We start from the raw sequence: 24,339 nt of genomic DNA, 5'->3' as shown, positions 1-24,339 counted from the left end.
TGTTAACACATTACTAGGCACCCAGTAATTGTGCCATGTATAATAATAATCATCATCATCGTCATCATCATTATTATTATTATTATTATTAGCTGTAGTTGTAGTTCAGATGGGGAAGGACCGGAGCAAGTAGACAGAGCAGGACGTTACCCAAATGTCGCGCATGCGCAGCAGCTCTATTTCCTAGCCTGTTTAAGCTACCAGTCAGCTAGACAAATGCAAGGCTAGCTAGCACATATAAATTAGACAAAGAAACCCTGTGAAGAGACTGAATGAAAAAGAGTTCAAAGTAACGGACGGCGAGAGGAGCGAGTGTAACACAAAGCTATATGCTTTATTCGATAGATGTGGGAGTATGAATTTGAAAGGTACACCGCCGGCACGTCTTTTTAAACTTTTTTTCGTGAGCAGTCAGTGCAGAGATTAGCTTTGGCTAGCTGCTACTTAGCCGATGTTGTTTTCCCCATACCAGCAGGTTGTACCGAAACGTGAGGCTTCGCATTAGCTCGGTTCGTTAGCATCCTGTCACCGGGATCAGTGAGGGGCCTTTGTTTTGCACCCGGTAACGCGGGGGCTAAACGGCACGTTAACGATTTAACTTGGGGGGTATCCTAAGCTCTATGTCTGCGTTAAAACGGAGGAGTAAGGTAACTATTGTATGTGTGCTTTGAAGGGTGCGGACAGATTTGCTGCCAATATGTTGTGTGTGTGTTGGGCTAGCCGACCAGTGTTCGCTGCATTTGCGGTTTAGAGGCTAAAGTGAACTTAACATTAATCTTGCTGGTGAGGACATTAGCTCGGGTTGGCCAAATACAAAACCCAAAGATTCGCTACACCGGAGAATGTTTGAATGCTTTTGCCTAATGAGCCTAGCTCAAGTGTTACAGGCGGTGTTGGTGATGGTCTGGAAATCGGTGTTGACACTTTAGCAGATGTTTCGCTAACATTGAGCTGTTGCTTTATAGTGATTTGGATTTGTATAACTTAAGACCAGTCGCATCCGCTCACGTCTCGACTACTAGCGTAGATGCTAAGGCTAAGGTAAAGCTGGATACGAACCGGATAAATAAACTTTGGGCTATCGCAAGGCAGCTAGCTGGACGGCTACCCGCATAGCATCATCCCTGTTGTGTTATAGGCGAGGTAGCTTAACGCAGCCTAATGTGTTAGCCAAACAAAGTTGCAGGTGAATCTTGAGTTAGCCAATTTAACTGAACTGAAAGGATGGCGAACGATGAAGTTTCATTTACTATTTCCTCAGTTAAAGTTTGAACTACTAGTGCGGGCTAGTTTGTTATTTTACTGATGCACTCAGTCGTTGCTGAGATTGTATTGTTGACGCATTAAAAAGCTCTAATGTGACCTTTAGGCAGATATGGTTTACTCTCAGCATTATGATTTTCTTTCAAGAAGGTTCAGTGACACATCCACGACTTTTATGCAGGCTATTCTGGTCTGTTTTCAAGGCCTAACGTCGATTTGTGTTTGTCTTTTTTTTTCTTTCCAGAGTGTAACATGAAGATGGGGCCATGAAGGATCCTGTGATAACATAGAAAAAAACCCTCCATCTTTGTTCAGTTCAACAGTTCAAGAGGTGATGAGAATGCTTTTGAATTCATTACTCCTGCTCCATTCATGATTGAGATTTCCCACATAAGCTGAAGGTTTCAGTCGCAGCTGTAGGAAACTGCTGTTGAACCTGCAAGTCACTGCATGCAAATGTGTGTGTTCGCGAACCCAAGGTCTGTTTGTTGAAGTTAAGAACAAGACTTTGTGTGAGTTTCAGGTTTGAAACATGTGAGGAGAGATGTCACTTGTGTTTTTCAAGTCCTTGCATGCACAGTCATACACTGCCAATGTAAATATTTTTGGCCTTAAACTGAATATTGGCAAGAGAGAGAGGATGTTGGTGTGAAGAACGGAAAACGCCATAGACAAGTGGAATATAGGATACACTCATTAAACAGTTTTACGTAGATATGCATGGATTTCCATGACTGGAAACTAGCACAGAAACAAAATTAATATAGAGAAGAGAGCTTGTAGCCCAAAGTCGGTTTCATCAGTGTCACTGTTTTCACACCTTTCCATTGAAAGACATTTTTGTGGTTCTTGCTGCAAGTAGTCTATTTGAGTACAACAAAATGGATTTTTTTTTGTAATTTTTTATTTATTTTTTTAATCTTGTAGTTGTCAAAACATATTCAGACATCGTGGGGCAAGTTTAAACATTTTAAGAATAAATGGAAATGGCTTATTCCAGGGTATCTTTATATGAGAGATGACACAGCTTTGGGGGATTTTGATTTGAATTTTACTTTGTGAGAAAAGTACATCAAATGTCCTGACACTCCAAAAGGGAACGTGTCCCCTTAATGTCACATTAGAAGGAAATGTAAAAGAGTGAACATGTACCTGTGTGCACATGCCAGATTTAGTGTTAGCTTTGGTGTCATGATGCATGCAGCGTTTAAATGAAAAGTGACTGGCTTGCTTGCAAAGATGTCCTTTATCACAAAAATCTTGTTTGCCTCCTCCAACAATATTTGCATGTGGTTGATGGCAAGGAGTTGCTACATAGCATAGTAACTACCCAGTTTGCCTTAGCAGTTAGTCTACAGTGCAATGTAAGGAGTTTTTCGTTCACTATGTAACCAGCTAAGTTATCTAGGAAGCAAATCATTCTCTCTCTTCCTCTGCTTGTTTGCAAAATGAATCAGAGACAGTAGTCAAGTTGTAACAAAATGCATGTGTGGCATGTTGCTACTTGTGGTTAGCAGGTTGCCCTGTGAGGTACAATGCAGAATTGAAAAATCTCAGTTGCATCATGCAGTAGTCAGCTGTGCTATGTGCCCCATCAGAAAATATTGTGTAAAAAAACTACACCCACCCCCTGCAGAAAATTGACTATTAGTTGATATTCAGATACGCTTTGTCATGCTGTATTACTAAGTCAGGGGTTGTTTTCTGTCATGTTTTCTTGACACCACTCTCTAGTTAATTTTTCGTGATCTTTCAAATGTGGTGCCAGAATAGTCTAGTGACTGGCAAGATGTCTGTGTCTTTCAGGGTCACATCTAAACACGTGTTGTCCAACCGCATCTGAAATCAAACGCTGTATGTTTGTAGTTGTGGAAAAACTACACACAGTTTTTGCATGTTCAGGTGAAATGGTGGCGCCGTTGCTTTGGATGTGTAAATGAAAAGTCCCAAAAATTGTTAAGTGAGAAATGAGGAGAGGCGCCCAATTCCTCTCTCCTTCTCTGCACAGCTTGCCCATCATGACAACCCTAAATTTACACTTCTCAGTTTTACATCTGTGGGTGGAAATGAATGTGTTGGGAGGGTTTTCCCGCGCTGACCATTCAACGTGCTTTTCAGACAGACAATAAATTCTACCTGAGTCTGAGCAGTTCTAAAAGCGATGAAATTAATCAACATCGTTTTTGCTTTTGAGAAAAAGGAATCTGGCCATTTTTACCCATTGCTGGCTTTTGGGTCCTGTTTGATAACCGTGACTGCCCACACACCTTTGATGGATTGTCCTGTTATTTATTTATATTTTTAGCTTGTTTCTCATTTATTTCTCCTGATAATCACATTTGCAATAAATCAGGTTGAGAATAGGTTTTCTTTTTGGGACATGGAGTTAAATGGGCCAATAACCACAGACTGCACAATGACTAAAGCTGTTTTGGTAGCTGATTTTGTAGTTACTTGTTTCTTGATTAATTGTAGTGCATGGATGCCAAAATCTGAAGTAGTAAAAACCCACCTTGGATGTTTATCAATGCAAACAGCATTTAAATTTGGCTTTCTGAATGTGGTCCTTGTCCCAGTTTACATGCAACGGAGAAAATCGAATAACTGACAGGAACTTGTCCTCCTCCACACCAGGTGGCGATATGTGTCTTTTCAGCGGGTTTTATCTTGTATGTAATTTGTGCGCTACTTGGCGCGCACCTTATCTGCACCGTACCCCTCAGGTGGTTCGTCTACCAGCTCTGTTTACATATCTTCTTCTCTGGCTGGCTTTCTTGGATGTTTTTTGTTCATAGCGGTTGTGGAGCATGCGCACATGTGTAGTCTAGTTTAATTCCGCTTAAGGTCTATAGATGCTGGTGAAAATCGATTTCCAATCACATTATCTGGGTGTCTTAGTCAGATAAGGAGAACTCCGATATTAGTCAAGGTAACGTGTTTACATGCACTTAAGTTGTCCAGTTACAGTCGGATTAAGGCAATGTTTTTTTTTCCACATGCATGTAGATGTACTGAGTTTTAGTTTGGACTTGACAAGTTTGACTCTGAAGTACAGGCAGGACGATGCAGTATGGTCATTCTGTGACTGAATCAGCAGCGATGATGCCCATAACATATACTCTGTGATACCTGGCTGTACCACATCCAAGCAAGTTACCTCTCATTGAGTTCTTGATAAAACGGGCGGGGCAAGAACACATCCGGGCATACGAGCCGTACTTAGTCACATGTGCACTTGGAATTGGAACAGTGCTTGGGCATAAACTGATGACATTTCATGAGAACACAAGTACAGACAAAAGGCATACTGATAATGCCCCTTTTTTCCCTTAATCCCTGTAATTAATGTATTTCAAAATTTGGTGTCATGTGCTACAAGATCTCACATTGTAGTGCAGTATTCATTGCAGTCATTCACGTTCATTTCAGTCCAGGTTGTTTGTCGTGTTTTGCACAGTAGGCCTCATTATTGTTTGGAAGTAATGACATTTGTGGCATGAATGTGCAAAACTAAACTTTTTTTATTTATTTATTTTTTTCTTGGTCTCAACAGAGCTCTCAGGACGCGAGTGAGTGGTACAACAAAACCAGTGATGTCACGGGTTCCCACCCCTCCTCCTCCTGGGGAGATGTCAAGTGGACCTGTGGCAGAAAGCTGGTGTTACACACAGGTATGGGCATAAGTTATATTTCTGTTTCATATTGATCATATGAGGGTTACAGAACGGATCTGGTTTGAGATACTAAATACATTTAGATTTAAATGATGTTTGGTAAATTAGTTTCATATAATACAACAGAATACAATAGAATCTCAAACTACTGTAATTAATGGTGGATGTAAACGTTGTTATACTGCAAACTCTTCTGATTAGTTTTTATGTCTCCTCTTCTGTTTCCAAGGTCAAAGTTGTGAAGTTTTCCTACATGTGGACCATAAACAACTTTAGTTTTTGCAGAGAAGAAATGGGAGAGGTGCTGAAGAGCTCAACTTTCTCTTCTGGCCCTAACGACAAAATGAAATGGTTAGTGCTCAAGTCAAACTTTTCAGTGGTTTGAGATATAAATAAGACTTTCAGAACTTTTTCAGTTCATTTGTAATATCTGATTTTTGCCCCATCCAGTTTCTTTAACATCCCCAAGCGCACGCATGAATGTCATGGGCAAGTTTACATATTTAGTTTTAGTGTGGGAACCATGCGCATAAACGATCATTACACAGCCTGGAGGAGCTTACGTTGTCATGGTGTTGTCTTTTGACAAAGGTGATTAAAAGCAGCACTGTTTGTACGATCATTGATGTGCACCGTTATCTGTTTACTTTGCCAGGTGTCTGCGAGTCAATCCAAAGGGGCTTGATGATGAAAGCAAAGATTATCTGTCGTTGTATTTACTTCTTGTTAGCTGTCCAAAAAGTGAAGTCAGGGCAAAGTTCAAGTTTTCTTTATTGAACGCTAAACGAGAGGAGACAAAAGCGATGGGTGAGTTAAAGGGCATTGTGTCGGATTTTCCTTTTTTTTGTTGTTTTTAAAATTCCGTAACAATACTTCATTTTCCTCCTGGTTACAGAAAGCCAAAGAGCATATAGATTTGTCCAAGGCAAAGACTGGGGCTTCAAAAAATTTATAAGAAGAGATTTCCTCCTCGACGAAGCCAATGGACTCTTGCCAGATGACAAGCTCACCTTGTTCTGTGAGGTAAGAGTTCTCATTTCTTTCTAAATATTCTTCAAATGAATGGGGGGCCCAATATTCTTGTTTATGAAGGATTGAATATATCCACACATGCACCCAGCTACATTGTCCTTGGGTGTTTATAAAACCAGGTTTATTGATCGGAAAAGTTGGAAATTAACAGATTTGCATTTGGGTTTTTCTTCTCACTGACTTTTGGCAAATATACATGTCAGATTTTTCTTTCACCGTGCCAAATTACTGAGCTGCTGTTGATTCGAATGCTGCATAAAGATTGTTCAAGCCACAGTGTAACCATTAATTGTTATTTGCTTCGGACGACGTAGAACTTGTAGGATTTGAAATACTTCCTCCATTTTGTATCATTTGCGCTTGGTTTTCAAATGAATTAAATTGGGCTCGTCAGGAAGAATGAACTTCTGTTAAAATGTTCTTTAAAGGGACAAGTTAAATGAGGCGTCAATGAGTTTTGATGTAAATGCAATTGGCTGAGCACCAGCAGGATTAGTGTCAGCCAGCAGTTCCAGAAAGTTTAAACAATTTCAGGGAAATTGCCACTTTGGAAAAAAGATTTGGATGTAGTTTGTTTATCAATTAGGTACGACAGCTAATTTAATACATTTTGATTTCAATTGGTGACTCAAGAAAGAGACTCACTGTTGGCTATCTAGTCTGGAAATTAAATTGTGCTACTGGATTTGTTAGCATGTTTTGGCCTGATGTGACTGATTCAGTTTGTTGTACTCTCTACAATGTATGTGCAGGTAAGCGTTGTCCAGGACTCGGTGAATATTTCAGGCCAGTCCAACATGAACATGCTGAAGGTACCGGAGTGTCAGCTGTCTGATGACCTGGGGAACCTGTGGGAGTGTTCGCGCTTCACAGACTGCAGCCTCTACGTGGGAGGCCAGGAGTTCAAAGCCCACAAATCCATCCTTGCAGGTAAGATGCCCCCCGAACCCTAGAACTTCAACAAGCCCCGGCCAGGAGGGACAGTGTAGAGAGACACATCTATGCCTCTTCTTAATGGTCTCTCGTGGAGAGCCATAAGCACCTCCAAAGGCTGTGGAGGGTCTGTGTTCCCGGTTTGATTTGTAGCAGCCTACTTCTGCAGTGGGTGCTAATCCACCACTCTACCCCTGCTTGGCCCGGCTTGACCCAGATGACTGTAGGATCCAGGAGATTGAGAGGCTGGCTCTCTTCTCCAGCTCATCTCCATTAGACATGGTGGCAGCTGCAGTGGCAGTTATATGAATTTGGCTGCGTTATAGGACAGTAATAGACGTTTTGTTGTGTTGACGCAAAACTCTTGTGAGTCAGTAAGTGCATCAGTCATTTTCTCATCATATAATGTTTTTGAAGGTGTTGATTATGTAGCAGTCTCATTTGTAACCCTTAAATATATGTGTTTATTCCTTCTCTTGACAGCGAGGTCACCAGTCTTTAATGCCATGTTTGAACATGAAATGGAGGAGAGTAAAAAGGTGAGAACAACTGCTTATAGTTGCGTGTTGTTGTTGGTCATTCTCTCATTTCCTCAGCACTTCATTACAGGTTTACTTACTATTGCTTTTGCACACCCTGCACAGTTGAGGCTAACACATTTTGAAAGGTCATCCTCACACGATGGCAATTAAAGGCATCGCAGTTTTCCACCCATGCTTTAGTAGTGATGAGACCTCCTCTTATTTGCAGAACCGTGTTGACATCAGTGATGTGGATCCAGACGTGTTTAAGGAGATGATGGGTTTCATCTATACGGGGAAGGCCCCGAATCTGGAGAAGATGGCAGACAATTTGCTGGCAGCTGCAGATAAAGTAAGTAGATACAGGGTTGAACATTTTGTTAATATTTGATCTACCATTTGCTCCTTTTTATAAAAAGCAGAACAATACTGATAATATAGTTTTAATCAGTTGATCTCATAATTTCCATAGTAGTATGACTGATGCATATTACGATTTGTAAAATCTGTTTTGTGTAAGATATTTAACTAGTTATCATTAACCAGTTATATTATTATTCTTATCAACATGGGAGTGGACAAATGCTTGCTTTATTATTATTGCCACAGTCTAAAACAATGACTAATATTGTTCAGGATATTCTCCAGAGTAAACCAGCCGCCCATTTTGCAACTGCTGTTGAAAGTTTATTGCTTGTAGAGTTGTCCAGGCGTCTCTGTTGTAATTTATCCAGTGTGGTCTGCCTCGGGCGAGTGAGAGGAAAGTTCTCCGCTCGCAGATGTGTGCTTGACCAGCAAGCTTTTAAGATTAACTCGAAGAGACGTTTCTGTATCCGCTTCTGCTTGCTTTCTTGTTTGCCGTTTCTTTGCCGCTGCAGTTTGTATTGCTCCCCACTGCAGGGTAAAATAATTTACTCCAACTGCATTTCAGATTCTGCATGCTTTCCACAGCGGTACTAGCCCGGGAGCTAGCCCCGACAGCAGAGTAGTCATACATGACATCTGAGCGCTGTGCAGCTGAATGTGTTTACAACAAAATGGCTCTGATTGGTTGTGGTGCTATCCAATTACGTGCTGAGATTTTATTTATTTATTTATTTAGGGTTGAAACATGCCCCCCGATGCATGTTACTAGGCTCATATTCTGAGGAGAATCGAGTCTGGCTGCATCAGGCTTTACTGCTGCTGATCCACATTTTCTGAACTATGGTCGATACAAGGTCATTACATAACTCGCGTGCATTAATCACGTCAAATTAATGAGTACCGATCACTGACGCGGTTTTACCCCAGTCGGTAACTTAGACAGAGCGTTACTGTTTTTTTTTTTTTTTTTTTTATATGAGCCTTGTGGTTTTGATTTATTACCAAAAGGAGTTGTGAAGTTAAGCAGTAATACTGTTCGTTTAACCACTGAAACTGTAACTAGGTGCACTAGGTTCACCGCTGACACTAATGCACCTTTGCGCGAGTGTGTGGAGCCTCCAACTGCTCAGTGAATGGAGAGACATGGCTGTATGTAAGTCAATGAGGCTTAAGAGCTAATGTGGCCTGTTCTGTAATTAAGCAGCTGTTAGCCTGCATCTAATGTGCAACATAATTTCTGTATTGATAGTCCACATTTTGGAGTTTATTTTAGTCTCGTCCCATTTTAAGAACACGCTCCTACATCTGCGCACTTAAAACATAAAAATACACAAATTAATACAGCTCTTAAAACTATTTCATTTCCCGAACTGAAAAGTGTAAGTTAATGAGTGTGATTTCTGTTCTGTGGTAGCCTCTGTCCATAGTGATATAGAAATGTTTTGTCTGTTTCAGGTAAGATTAATTTATACTACAAAAGTGAATAGGCTATTGATTTCAGATAACTTTATGATGTACAGTGTAACATGAGTCATTCATTGTAAGAGAAAGTGAAATAAAGCTCGCCTCTTTTGTCTCCCTTATTGTTTCAATCTTGCACTACAGACATCCGTTCTTTTAAGGTGTGATACGAATGTCGATTATTGATACTGTGCATGAGTTTGAACTGAATAGTAGTAGTCATTTGACCTTAAATTAAGTGTTATATCGTATGATAGAATTGTGTGACATTTTGTGCGCTGGTCACTTTCTCTTCATTCTCTAGTGGAAATAAAATCATTGCAGATTTCAGGAACTGATTGCACGCGTTGCTTTTACGCGCGTGGAATCGACGAAAACAAAATCTCAAACCACGAGGATTCACCCACCCCCCTCAACTCTAACCGCTGCTTTCTGTGTCGCCCCCACCCCAGTACGCTCTGGAGCGTTTAAAGGTCATGTGTGAAGAGGCCTTGTGCAACAGCCTTTCAGTGGAAAATGTGGCCGACACCCTCATCCTGGCTGACTTGCACAGTGCCGAGCAGCTCAAAGCACAAGCCATAGATTTTATCAACAGGCAAGTAGCGTGGAGAAAAAAAAAAAAAAAAACTCCAGTGATAAATTCCTGCTGCCATTTCTGTTTACCAGCCTTGAATGCTTACCTTTATATCTCCTTGCCATAGGTGCAGTGTCCTGAGACAGCTGGGCTGTAAAGATGGAAAGAACTGGAATAGCAAGTATGTAATTAGCTGATATATGTGACACAAGATTAATAACACACTCTTATCTCTTCCCCCAACCAGATGCATTAGAATTCATTGTTTTAGCCCGGGCAGACAGAGTGCTATTTGCCTTTTCAGTTTGAAGCTCTCGTATCTTTGTATCCAAGTTATTAATAGACTTATACCTGGATAAAGCCTGGAAATGGAATATTTGCGGAGTTTTAAAAGACGGGCGGTGGTCATTATGGGAAGTTCCTTCTTTAGATGCTGCAGCGTTGCAGGACACCTTGAACTGTCTCCGTTATATTCTGATGTGAACACCAGTTTATGCACGTGTGCAGAAAGCACTAATGGCCTTTTTCCAAGTTTACCATGCAGCTCGATAATCAAACTCCCCTTATTTGCTTTGTCATTACAATCTCATTTATGTTTATTGATTTTTAATGTGCAGATTATCATGTCTGACTGTTAACTCCATTCTGCCTGTGCTTACAGTCATGCTACAGACATAATGGAGACTGCAGGCTGGAAGTCAATGATCCAGTCCCATCCTCACTTGGTAGCCGAAGCCTTTCGTGCCCTGGCTTCAGCACAGTGCCCACACTTTGGTCTTCCCAGGAAGCGTCTAAAACAGTCCTGACTGCCCGACTGTGCTCCAGGACTTTACTGGAGGTGTGAAGCATGGGTTTACAAAGGAAGGACTAGTGAGGGTACCACTCTTTATTTCCACCAAAACTGAACACACTTGAATAAAGAAGAGTGGAGCTTTCTGGCCAGGGATGTGGGGAGGCTGGCACGTGGAAGACTGACATCAACGGATTGGGGGAAAAAAAATTGGTTCAATCCTTGTTGCTTGCTTGCTTTGCTCCCCCAACTGAATTCTGTTCAGCCCGGGTAGCAAGTCAAGCGGTCTGCTACAGTTTTTTTTTTTTTTTTTTTTTTTTTTTTTCCTGTAATTTTCAAAAATGGCCTTAATATATCTGCCATTGCTCTGGAGCTGCTCTAGAGTACTTTGTCTATTTTACTCTGTGCCTGCCTTGTCACAAAGACCAGGCCTCCTCCAGGTTGCACTAGTTCCCATGAATAGTCATTTTGATATGGAGTTCTGTAGGAACGTAACAAAGGTTTAACTAAATGGGAAATATTATATATTTGTAATGTTTAGCCCGTTTTGTGACTAGACATTAAAACGCATGAACACTTTCAGTGCAAGGTCAGTTCTTTACACTTTTTAAAAGATGCGTATGCCCCATATTGATGGCACCATTTCTATGTAAATGACAGTTGAACCATCTTCAGGAGACCAATGTACAAGAAAGTCCGTTCTAATTGCATATTTGTGGGTGGGGGGGATGAATCTGCCCTTATGAAGATCCAGTGTCAGTCCTTGTAAAACATGTAAGACAGAAAAGTGTCTGTACTTTGGCCCTAATATAACATTGGAAGTATTTACTCCGTCTCCCATTTGAATGACATATTCCAGATCATACGTCTGTGAACTGTTATAGATTCAATTTTGAGAATTTGTTTCTTTAGTATTGCCAACTTGCAAATATTATATATTCTCAATATATTGTGATTAACTAAAAGTGGAGAGACTAATGCATGGTCATGTTATTGTCAAAAGAAAGTGTCCAAGTACCAATTTTGTTAACAACTTATTTTCTGCAATTATCTGATATTTGTGCAGAATTAAATGAATTGAGTATGTGCAAAAAAAAAAAAAAAACTTCCTCTAACACGCTTGGATATCTGTAGGATGCTGAGCATCACTGGCAATGTTGTTCTGTGTTTGAATGGGGGGGTTGTCATGTTTATTCAGTTTTGTATGTAGTGTGGCGTGACAGACACTTCAGAGGATTTTGTAAATTAAGAGTAGCATCATTCTCACGTGATATTACTCATTGTTCAGCGTTGATGTTGAGATGTTGAAACTTTGGAAGCAAAAAAGATGAAGTTGTTGTTTGCAAGAATGCCTGCATTAACCCATTAAAACATTTTCCAGCAATCCCTGGTGGCCCAGGTTCATTTCTTTGCTTTGAACCGGAGATCGTTGAGCTCCGTGTGACGGGAGATTTCAATTTTAAGGAACGCAGATTATTAGCCGCGCTGTTTATTTTAATGGTTGTGAATGGATGGGGATGTCAGGCGGAGGTGATTATTATTATTATTATTATTATTATCATTTAAAAAAAATACAATTGGGAAAACAGCACTGCTGGGATAATCAAAAGAAAATGTGCTTAAGCTGCATTAGCATAGTGCCATGTTAAACTGTGGACCTTTTCACAGCACATGAAAGGCTTCATTCTCGTGTGTTATGTGCGAACGCTCTGCACAGGCTCTAATTAAAGGGAATGCGAGGCTGCTCATTCCTGCTGGAAGAGATGTCTTCATCAGCGGCTTGCTGATCCTCGTCCGCCCCTCTCAGCACAGATCCTAGGAAGGGACCTGATACCATCTCTGCTTTAGGACGCCTCTCCAACCTTTTTATCTCCCCTCCCGCTCACTGTAATGCTTGAAAGGCAAGATGCCTGCGGTGGCATTGACAAAATTGAAAATTCCCTCTGTCATTTAGATAGTAGGGAATATGCGGTGGATGATGACACAGAATGAGCAACAAAACCTGACATTTACTGCTGATGATAAGCTAAATTAGCTCTTTTACACTGGAATAAATGTCACTTGACATCTTTGTATTATCCACATTTCCTCAAAAGGTAAATGTAAATTTTAATAAAAATCGGTAGATTAAATGTATTATTCGGTCGTCTAATTACCAATTCTGTTTTTTTTCAGTTGGCCAGTGAAGGTGAAAAGTATGTAAAGATTCCTCATAGTTTTTCCAAGGGTCTTGGACGCGTGCAGCAGGACAGTCGGGCGTGACTTGAGGCCTTTAAGGAATAGGTGCCTCACCCTGATCAGATAAGAGTAATGGAAGCGAATGAAAAGACCCCTGTCCCTGACGGCCACGGCAAAATGGATGTGCTCCCTGAGGTGCACCTCTGGTATCATCCACGCCTGTGGAAACAGATTTATTGCCCATTAAAAAGCTACACTGAAATGTACCTCTTAAAATGGTGTGTTTATCCTGTCGAGTCCTTTCAAGAATGAAATGAGACAACTGTGAGCACCAACAGACTGGAGCTGACCCAGTGTGACAATATGCTCCGAGCCAAGTTCAAATGAGGTTTAATGCCATAAAAACCTAAATTAATCTTTACAATTACATTTTAACAAAATGAGCTCCCTCTGAAATCAAATATTCCAAAATGAACAATTGTAATTACACTATACAGACAGAAGTGTTCTTATTCTTATTTTACAGGGGAAACTGTTCAAACAAGATTAAGCAAGCAGGAAATAAAAATAGGTACAATCTGCAATTACAAAAAAAGAAATGGAAAGCAATCTATAATTCTCAGCAGTAAGTATGACATTTATCTATATATTTCTTAGCAAACACCAAAAATAAGGAACAGTATAGTTATTGGTATATTTCTCTGGAAAAATGAGAATAAACTGACATCATTTACTCTGAAGCCATAATTAAACACGCTTAGTTTTAAAGTTACACATTAATACACAGCATATGCACGAAGGAGTGGAACTAAAACATCAACATAGATCAACTCTGATTTATCATACACCTCACCTCATGTTCACAAAGTCATTTACAGCTGATGGGCGTGGGGGGAGGGGGAACATGGGATACCACGAATAAAATAACATAGATGGGAATAAATGCCATGCCATCATGTGGCACACGCCCTAGCCTAAAAACCCTGGACCATGTGCGAAACAACACAACCTATGGCATTTACCGTTTGCATGGTTTTCAACAAAACCTTTTAAAGACCATTTGAGGGATTGCTAAGTCAAAGCACATTACACCATGTACTATGAGACTGGGTGTTATCCACTTTTACACAAAAGTCAGTCAACTTAAGCCTGCTGTTCAACTGGGAAATGTCTGATATTTCACATGTAGTCCCACTTCTCATTAAAATTGCAGACGGATTCTGTACTTTTCCCTCTCTCTTTTTTTTTTTCTTTCAGTTGCTCCACTCTTGCTAAATGAAATTTCCCAGGCTAATTAAAGCCTATTAAAGACAGGTAATGTCAGGGCTGGTGGCAGGACCATGACAAAGTGCTGATAATTGTCTGCCAGACTCACTAAATCCACCTGTCCTGCAATTATTGCTTCCCCCTCCCCACCTCTCCCGACACATTAATCCACTGTGGGGCTCGCTCGGCAGCCTGATGCCTCAAAGTGCATCCTGCAAACACAGATGTTGGATTTCAGGCTAGTTTAGCATACACATGCCTTCTAATGATTGCAGCGGAAAACCAACACATTTTAAGGAGCAAACAAGGCAGCAGCCGCGTTATGCATGGGTGGGTACCTACATACAAATGTGTAATAATTCAACATCATGCTCTTCCTTTTTTTTGCTTTACTTTTGTGAAATCAATTTATTTTGTCATTGGGCTCTTTGAATTAGGTCCCATCAATCAATTCGCTTTATTTCAGCGCCTACAAGAGATAAAATATCGGCTGTACGGGCATATAAATTATTCAGAGCTTTGTGAAAAATACCCATTCATCAAAGTAATCAGGATAGACACTGTCCTGTCTCGCGTTCCGTTAACAGGTACAAATGGATGTTGGAGGCTCCACTTCGGAGAGGCAATGAGCGGATCGTTTTAACTAATCAGTCAAAGTGTAGCAATGGTCCAAATTGGATTTTTTTTTTCTTTTACTTTATGCACTGCTGAATAACCGCTCAAATGTTTGGGTATTGTAATTATTACCATGATTCATATTTGTCCTACTTCATCCAATGGCCGTTCAAATGAGGTGAGGAGATAGTTTGATAATGTTAGCATCAGTGCAGCACTGGCAGAAGCCAGCAGTGCGCCTCCGACTGGGGAGGCTCCTTGCCTGTGGTCTAGCCAAGAAGAAAACATCTGGACAACATACTAATTTTACCAGTGGAGAACATGTGCTGTTGTGATGGGGGAGGGGGGATTCACCCAGGGTTCGTAGTTACCTTTGTATCCCAAGTCAACCCCTAAAACCACGTCCCTGGACACCTAACTATCTGAAGCGTTAAACCTGTATACTTGTGCAGCGTATACAAGTTTTGCCCTCCAGTGTGTGTCCCTTTGTTCGTTGCACCTCCTGCAGGTATTTAGGTATTTCGGGACAAGGAGTTTAGAGCTTGACATTTACATTATTTGAGATAAAACAAAAGGCTGACACGCACAAACAGCAGCTAGGTCATCCTGTGGAGGAGTAAGGTGTGTCACTGTGGTAGTTGTAGTCAGGGCAAACCTTCTGCACCAGTTTATAGTCTACACTGTAAAAGGCTATATAGATGCATATGACTTTGAAGGGCTTCGAGCACAGCCATGACACGTGGCTCTGCGTCTGCTCTTGGTAGCACACCTTGGATGGGTCAAAGCTGCACAGGGCAGTCTTCTTGTTGCGGTCCGTCTTCTCGTATTCAATGCGACAGTTGAACGACTTGGTGTCTTTGGTCTCCAGCGTGGACTGCTGGGCGATCTCAAACTCCACCACCTTGGAGGGCGGCACCAGGCTGACCGACACGTTCCCCAGGCCCGTGGAGTTGTGGCGGAAGTAGACGCTAAAAGTGCCGTTCCCGTGGTCCACGATCTTGCCCGTGATCAGCAGGTTGAGTTTGACAGTCTTGATGTTGGAGTGGAAGTCCCCCCACCCGAACATCTTTTTGAACTTGCCGGTCTTGACGATGGGCCTGCGTTTAGTTCTGGCCTGTGCACTCTGAACATCTGTCTGGTTAGATAACCAGTCCCAAAAGTCCTCCATGTTCTGTAAATATGTCATTTCCCTTATGTTGCTCTTGAACTCGGGGGAGCCCCTGGCAAACAAACGCAGGGGGTTGAGGACCCGTGGACTGGCCCCAGTGGGAGACATCTTCTGCTCATTATCACTGTCCCTCCACTCGATGAGTTCCGTAGCTCCTCCGTGCACTTTCCTGCACGTGACCTTTAGAAAAAACAGAGCACACATAGACAGAAAACCAATATTAAGAGATAAAAATATTTTTGAAATGTTTTTTTTTTTTTTTGTAGAAATGCATAGCAAATTAATGTGACACAGTAATTACTATGACTCATCTATCCTCAAATATTTTAAAGTAGTTTCTGACTGGGAATACCAATGAATCGATGTATACATAGACGAACAGTAATGCCTTCAAGTTTGTTCATGAAAAAAAAATCAATGTACACACACTGTGCACTGATACCTTTTCCCAGGCAATAGTTCTACAAAGATTGTCATTAAATACAACAAATCACAACCCTGTCTACACTGACTGACAACTTGTTTCTCGTGATTGCTCTGAAAAACAGCCACAGCAGCTGCACAGCACTAAAGGGATAAAGAACAGCACTTCAGCAATAATAATAAAAAAAGAGCAAGAAATAACCACGGATCACACAAGTAAAGATTTTCTTTTTTCTTTATTTTTTTCTTAAACCCTGGACCACAGCAAAGGTACGCTTAGGATAAATTTGGTTTGCTGCACTTCAATCAAACTGATGGAGGAGTGCTCCGTCCTTGGAAATATAACATTTTAAGGAAAATACAAAAAAGTTCACGAGGGCCACTTCATTCCTTGGCACAATAAAATGTACAAAACCAATCCAGTTGCTTTAATTACTTTCAGAATAAATAGTCCGAATAAAAGAAGGTCACATTTTCCTCCTGAAGAGCAAGGATACCAATGTTATGTATTCAAGTTCAACCGTTCATACCGATGTTTAAGAATACCCTACACGTACATGTTCTTCATAAAACAACAAAGGAATGCACGTTCACAGAGCTGGCTATAGTCAAGTAAAACCTGCTAACAACGCTCACCGTGTCATCATTGGACTGTCCCTTGCTAGTTGTCCCTTTGTTGCAAGTCTTTGTTCTAAGCTAAGCTAATAGGCTTCTGGCGTGAACGTCCCCATGAAAAGTGTTGCATGTTTAAGTGTTTGCTGTAAAACCTAAGAGCTAAGGAGGCCACAACCCTCCCGAAAAGCCCAGTCTGCTTTGAGGGGACAAACTCCAGCGAAGTTGGCAAGCGCCGCCGCACATGTTCAAGCCAAGAGCCGAATCCAGCAGCGCTGCTGGGGGATGGAAGACGCCCATGAAAATAAACTGAATTCAAAAGTAGTATACGCCCACAAGCGCAGGATAATCATTTTTATTTTTCCAGGAATTCTAAATTACAACTAAGAATACCTTCAAATCCACTCATTTGTTGACGCTTGACTAGCTACTGCTGAAGACGTGATGTGTAGATGTTGTATAGATAATGTGCTTACTGCATTTTCGTGGACACCTTGCATCGTTGGGTCCAAGCCCACCAGCGCTAAGCTATGGCTACTGATTTCCTACGCAGAATGTGCTGGAACCTAAACAGCATCTTCTGCAGCGTTGAATCCTCACAGACTCACACAGTTCTTAGAATTAGTTTTCAGACACAAACTAAGCCACTTCTTCTCAGTAAGGGTGACTGGTGGCTGAAAATTGCGTGCAGTTTACATGTGGCACAGAAGTGGCAACTTCATTAATTACATTTTTATTCTGACAGGATTATTTGGGAATTACTTTATGATTGCTTGAGATTTTAAATCAGTAACAATTGTCTGTGTATAGGAAAAATCTACCACATCTGCAGTGGATTACTACTGTCCTTTGGGACTGCACACAGTGTCTCATATGAAGGGTTAGGGTTCTTGCTATTCCCCAGTGGTCACTTGATATGTCTTGGTTCAGTTTAAAACAGAACATTCAGTGACGGCATGCACTGACACTCCAAATCCACAAAACACAGTTCCTACAATTTATATGAGAATTATTATCTAATGGTGAAAAAAAAGTCCCTGTGGAAGCTAAGGGTGTGATTGTTTATAGGTTTTGGAAATTATGTGGCTGAGGATGATTAGAGGCCTGTGCAGTGCAGTCTGTGAACGACATTAGCAACAAAGGTTGGATCCTGGATTAAAACACAGGCAGATTATCTAAAAAGTTTTTTTTAAAAACACCTCTTTCTAGACACTAGTAACATCACACAGAGAGAAGAAGAGATTGAAGATACATTTTGGATGCACGGATCCATTCCAATCTGGTTCAAATCTGCATAAAGCTCCTAATATTTAAAGTTCATATAACAGGACAATGAAAATCCCCTGGATTTAATATAATCTCAGATCAGAGGCGCTGTTCTAACATACTCTGCGAATCTGAATGTTGGCTTGTAATGGTGCCCAACAATAAAACTGCATTCAGTGGTAGTGCGGCAAAGTGTGTCAAGCGCGGCGCTAATCCGGACGCAGCCATGAACTGTGATCCCTCCTTGTACTGCAAAGCCGTTTAGCTTCAGGAGCGATTCCTGGTCCACTTCAGATAAAGCTTTAATAATTCACAGCAATAAGCTTAGCTAGTTTTATTAGTAATTAGCAGTGCCGGCTTTCCCCAGGCCCGGTTGTAGGGATCACTGGGAGAAGCAGATGTTGAAAGTACAGAGCAGCGGCTGTTTGAATTCTCACCGAGATGCTGCGTGCTACTTCCAGACTAATTATAATTTTGCTGTAAGCCTATCCGAGACACATGTGTACAAAGCTAACAAACTAGGCCTGTCTACCACAATTTGTTTTGCCCAACATGTAGCGTATAAACCGTTCCCTCTGACATGTACCGCACACATCCTGAACTGCGCAGCCGTGTGCCTCGTTGCCACAGCTCTTCTGTCCTGCGCCGCTCATGTCCCCCGTAACACCTTAATGCCTGGAGCTGAGGGTAATGGCGCTGCTATCTGGATATGCGAGGTGGAATCAATGTGTCTCCCACGGACGGTGAACCTGACCCATCTATCAGCTCTCACAACGCTTAATTAAGACAGCTGGTCCCCGTAAAGCACGGATGAATGAGGCAACACTGTAATAATGTCCCTCCGTGTTGTTCGCCGCGTCCACAGCCATTGAATCAACCAATTTCTGTGGCGTTATTCCCCACTGACACTGCCACTTAGTAATACCTCGCGTGAGCTCAGCTGTTAATTTGATTTGACTCTTACAGCATCACAATAACAGCCGACGCCGGGCGTAAAATGCGGTGGCTCCCAACAGGAGCATTTCTTCACCGCTGTGAACAAGGAGAGGCTCGTCTTCCCGCCAGTTAAAAGTGATATATCCGTTACACTGGGTGTCATGCTGCGCGGCTCCAGAGGTGAAACCAAATTGTCTTTCGGTGTAAATCTCAGGTGAGCTTTGTATGGGATGATTATAATGGAAATGAGAGAGGAGTTTAAGTATGATGAGCAACTGGGGAAATTGCTGTGACAACAAGGGGATCAGCAGGGGGATATCTAATACTTAAATGCCCCGGGAGAGATGAAGCACCGGGAACTTAAAAGCCTGCACTGACACATAGGCTTTGGGTTTCCTTCTCTCTCGCCGCCACGCGCACACACACACACACACACACACACACACACACACACACACAGCAGCATCACACACTCTAGCACACCTCGTTCATTTAGGCGGAAGTGTCGCCTCTTAAAAAACAGACTAAGAGAAACCGAGTTTTCATACAAAAAAAAAAGAAAAAAAAAAAGAGGCAAGGTCTGATGAAGGAGAATCTACAAAAGCTTAATTAAGATTTCTTAATCGGTGCTGCCGCGCTGGAGGCATTTCAGGGCGACTTGAAACAAGACATTATTATGATAATAACTGCAGACTTATGGAGCTGAAAACACCAGACCTCATTTCGGCAGCACGAGTCAAATGTGGCAAACGCACAGATATCTGCCTGTGTGGTTAGGCTTCTTCCTTTTCCTGTATGTCCTACATAGACACGCAGAGAAGTGCATGAGCCTCACACGCCCCAGCAGACGTGTAACACCTAAACACCACAGTAGCCAAACATATGTCCCCCTTATAAAAGACTATGCGCAGTGAATGCGGGTGCACTACACTGCTTTTTTAATTTTTTTTATTTATACACGGAGGCTGTTGACGTGTCCAGTTAATATTCAGTGCCAAATGTTAAGCCGAAAACACGCACGGCTCCCTGAAGCAGCAAAGAACTGACTGACTGGAGTGTTGATTATCATATACACCTCTGCTATCTAACAAGCAATAAGGATCATACTGTATTGTGAATCTTGTGCAAATATCAGACACTGCATATTTTATTCTGCCGTGGATACATTTGAAATATGCTACACTCATTTACACTCAATGATTAACTCTGACATTCATTGTCTCATCCAGCTTCGTACTGTCTAATGAAATTACAAACATTCTCTTTTGAATACTCTCAATCAAGTCTATGTTTTGTTTTTTGTTTTTTCTTCTTCTGCACATGGAGTCATTTGCATCATTTGTCAACGTGAGAGGTGGTAAAAATCGGTTCTGAGGATATGCACTCTAGTCCAGCTGCCAAACACAGACTCTCGCTTCTTATATCAGAGGGGGGAAATTACCTGCTGTTTACGCTCGAGTCAGAGTTGGGTGATTTACCTGTGCATCTCCTGCCTTTTATCTCACTTCGCAAGCAGTTATTATACCGGATGTATTTGTCACATTATGCGTCAAAAGTGAGTTTCTCGGCTGAGTAACACTCATTGCCTGCATGTGCTGGATTAAGTGCAACGTATTTCTGCAGAAGAACTCCTATTACTTTAACATGAAGTATTTTATAGATACTGAAAAGTGTGGGCTACACGTTTCCCCCTTAACCATTTCAGCGGCCGTTTCTGTACCCCCGAGGACTTTTGTAATGATAAAAAAAAGTTAAATAAAACATGCACAAATGTCACTTGCATAGTTTGGTGAAAAAGACAATTTGATTTAACGTTGCCCCAATCAATACTAGCCTGAGGTGTCGGTGAAACTTAAATACTGACAGCAGCGAGCCACACAGCGAGTCAGGATGAATCAGCCTCGACATTCATCTGTAATGAGCATTATGGAGCTGGCTGCCTGCTTGTCCCGTGGGTAGACATATCTTTTAGAGGCCTGACATAAAGGTAATTGCCACAGTGACCAGAACTAGCCTCTAGAAAGTTATTAAGAAGCCAGTGACATCTGGCTTCTGGATCGTCTGAAGAGATGCCGTTAAAATGCATTTGCAGGGAGAAGCCGGCGACACTGCGCTCGGCCGTGATGGCTTCCGGGCCGCGGGCAAGGCTACAGAGTTGTTTTGATGGCGACCACGGAAATCTCTCTCAGCCTGCCACAGCTGACAAGCGGGGCCCTCACTCACGCGCCGTCGAAACACAAAACGCCGAGGTCTTGCTTCTCTGAGATTTTTATTTACCGGTAATGCAGAAGCATCGTCTTCATTTCCGAGTTCAGCGTTTCAGGGAGCTAAAATAATCGGTTTTAAATTTTCCATATCGTGTTTTTTTCCAGCTTATAAGGCAGGGATACGCGCCTGGGGAAAATTGGTTTCAGGCATCTTTCTCACAATAAACAAAATGGGCAATTAACCTGCTCATCAGTGCAAGCAGAGCAGCACCAATGATGCACTCCACTGTTCTTCATGGATTTATCTGTGCAAATTGACCTCACTTTGGTGGTGCAATTCATTTCTCTGCTAATTTTCTGTGTCTGAAGCTTCATTAACTTGATGCGCCTGTGCGTAGTAAAAAATCTGGACAACCCACGGAAATTACACCGCCTTCGCCGCTGCCTTCCCTAACGCTTTCCCCGCACCATCGAAACACAACACCTGTCGTATCAGGGCTGCTCAGCCAGCGCTGCTAGCATTAGACCACAGATTGCTGCAGAGCTGGATTGACTGCAGCCTCTTGCTTTGAAGCATCCGACATGACAAGTGGCTCTGTTCACATTAAAACCATTCGGAGCCTGAAATCCCCTCCCCACAGTCCTTCCTCAGCCATCTTCCTCCTGATGTTACGGGGCATATCATTTGTAATGATTCACACCCGGAGCTGGTTCCAGGAGAGGAGGCCCTGGAGGCGCTTAGGCAGCCCAGAGCGGGAGTCTACATTCCACTGAAGAATAGATTGGTGCTCTGATCGCTGGAACAGCCTCACGCTCCAGAGCCATCACTTTTAATCAGAGGCCGTCCAGGGAAACACATGGCAGGTGCTTCGGCTCTGTGGTGGATCGCAACAGCAAATCCACACCGGGGGCACCTTACCAATCACAGAAGGCTACAGTTAGTGTGTGTGTGCGCATGTAGCATATCTACTACCCTCCAGTATAATCCTTTAGGCCATTACCACCTGACCTCTCTCCCGGCCCGAGCACGCGGCAGCCTCTAGTATCGTCCGTTTAAGATGTCTCAAGTTGAATGTGTGGCTTACTTTGTCTAATTATTTACAGTGAATAATCTATGGAATTCTTTTCTTATTACTATCGTCTCATACAACGGCCGCGCTGACTTCCAAGGCCATGGAAACTACTCCCGTCTCGACAGCGGCACATTCACACCAGGTCAGCCTCTCCAGGTGTTGACGGCGGAGGAGAGGAGGATGACAAGCTCAACAACAACAACAGCAACAGCAACAAAAAAAAGAAAAAGAAAAACACAATGCTGATGTTTTCATTTCTATAATCCTAGCGGTATCACAGGTTTGGATCTCCACAGTACACCGCTTCTGACTGCTTCTGACTGCTGACAGATATGCTCGAAACACCTGAGGAGCATCACGCTGCTGTCATGACACACAACAGTGTGCGAGTGCTATCAATAGAGCACGTCCATTAAAAGAGGGAGTGACTATAATATATATATTTTTTTTAAATCTGTTAGCATTGGGTTTTGGCGTATAAGCACGCTGAACAATAATGGTACAAATTTGATTTCTTGCTTTGGATTTAATGTGCATGACCAACGTAGACATAAAAATGTCTTTTATGTTGGACATAAAAATATATATATATATATTTGTTGTTTGTATATATATATATATATATATATACATATATATATTAGGTGTGCAAAAGACTTAAAAGAGCTGTTGGCATTGTTAAAAGCAGCACTACGGAGGTTTAAAATAAAAGCGATTTTATTACTTTATTGTGAGGCTTATTTTTAACATTAATAAAAAAGGCCTTTAACATGTGAACATTTAATATTGGGTTTATAATACACTACAATGTAGTTGTAAGCTCATAAAGTAGCACCAAGACTTGACAGGAGGATTTATAGTCGCTGTGGATTCCTGCTTCCAACTACGTGACTTTAAACCCTGCAGTACATGTTTATATGAGATTTTACTCAGTTGTATACTCTGTGCTTCATTACAGTTTGTTTCTTTTTAAAAAAAAAAAAATAATAAAAAAATGAGCACATGATCTGTTTTTGAAGGGTTTCAAAGATGAGCCGAGCCCCTCATCGTACAGTTCTTGTCCTCGTGCAAAAGCCGCTGTATCTGCACCGTTTCTAGGTCTAGTGCTGCTGATCTGACGTCGTCCTCAACCCTCGACCTCTCTGGTGGAGACGAGACAAGCCCCACAAGAGAGCCATTCACTCCTAACATTTGCCCACATTCCTCTTTGTGACATTATAATAATGCAGGCCACTTGAGTTCTCAATAATGAGTTCTCCTCCGGTCAAGTCCTACTTTATTCCCACACTAATATAATAGTACAAGACTGTTTCTGTTGAACCAGACTTTTACTATCATATACACACATATATATTATTATAATATTAAACCTGAATTTACTATAGGAGCCTGATAACGCGCACGTGTTGTGGCATAATATTATCTGAGAGCTCATGATGTCACTCGGGGCTGCTTGCAACCTCTGATTAACATAGATTATAGCAGAACCCTCCTGTGGCTAGCATAAATCACACGATGCGAGCCATTAGGCGTGTTTTGTAGTGTCAGTGTTGATGTGTTCTTCCTCACGTCACACAGCCCTCTCCTTCTCTGTGCGTCTCCACTGACAGAGACTCTCACTCCGTCTCTTTGAGGGACTTCTGCCGACATTAGCGTTTGCACGAGTCTTCATACAGGAGTGTTGTGTATCACTGGAAAGCATTTCCCCACAGGAAGCTATACACTAAACTGCACAAATCATACACAATTAGCTCTCTCGGTGTGAAACTGCCAACACAGAGTTGTGGAAACGAGTTTTCCTCAATGAGAAATTAACAGGACATTACGCCACAGTTAGCCCCAACTTTGATGACATGCTTTGTTTGAACTGAGAGTTTTTGTATGTAGAATTCTCCAGGAATCACATCTACTTGGTTGTGTGTCCCTTTGTGCCTGTGACATTAACTGTGAAGCTGTGGTAACACTGAACATTGTCTGCTGT

The 24,339-nt window shown here is 41.9% G+C and overlaps 2 protein-coding genes across 5 annotated transcripts in view; one reads left to right on the top strand and one right to left on the bottom strand.

Moving 5' to 3' along the window:
• nxph2a (neurexophilin 2a) overlaps window positions 1–24,339 on the bottom strand; it is a 39,344-nt gene that overhangs the window by 7,533 nt on the left and 7,472 nt on the right. For 2 of the 3 annotated variants that reach the window (XM_047600741.1, XM_047600740.1), the window contains exon 3: window positions 13,167–16,021. In XM_047600741.1, the coding sequence (XP_047456697.1) occupies window positions 15,275–16,021 (747 nt within the window). In that variant the 3' untranslated portion in view covers window positions 13,167–15,274. Of the gene's footprint in view, window positions 1–13,166; window positions 16,022–24,339 lie in introns of those variants that run through there. The other variant, XR_007113847.1, reaches the window with a different exon arrangement.
• On the top strand, window positions 177–11,998 carry spopla (speckle type BTB/POZ protein like a). Of its 2 annotated transcripts, none has more exons than XM_047600738.1 (12): window positions 177–368; window positions 1,508–1,594; window positions 4,817–4,934; window positions 5,167–5,288; window positions 5,593–5,744; window positions 5,833–5,960; window positions 6,722–6,899; window positions 7,386–7,441; window positions 7,653–7,775; window positions 9,703–9,845; window positions 9,952–10,005; window positions 10,486–11,998. In XM_047600738.1, exons 3-12 carry the CDS (start codon window positions 4,857–4,859, stop codon window positions 10,628–10,630), a joined length of 1,179 nt encoding a protein of 392 aa, XP_047456694.1. In that variant the 5' UTR covers window positions 177–368; window positions 1,508–1,594; window positions 4,817–4,856; the 3' UTR covers window positions 10,631–11,998. The 2 variants fall into 2 exon arrangements, with proteins under 2 accessions (XP_047456694.1, XP_047456695.1); XM_047600739.1 differs by lacking the exon at window positions 177–368 and adding an exon at window positions 497–647.

This window comes from Mugil cephalus, chromosome 12 (assembly GCF_022458985.1).
Source record: "Mugil cephalus isolate CIBA_MC_2020 chromosome 12, CIBA_Mcephalus_1.1, whole genome shotgun sequence".
Lineage (NCBI taxonomy): Eukaryota > Metazoa > Chordata > Actinopteri > Mugiliformes > Mugilidae > Mugil > Mugil cephalus.
This window is presented reverse-complemented; position numbering and strand designations above follow the sequence as displayed.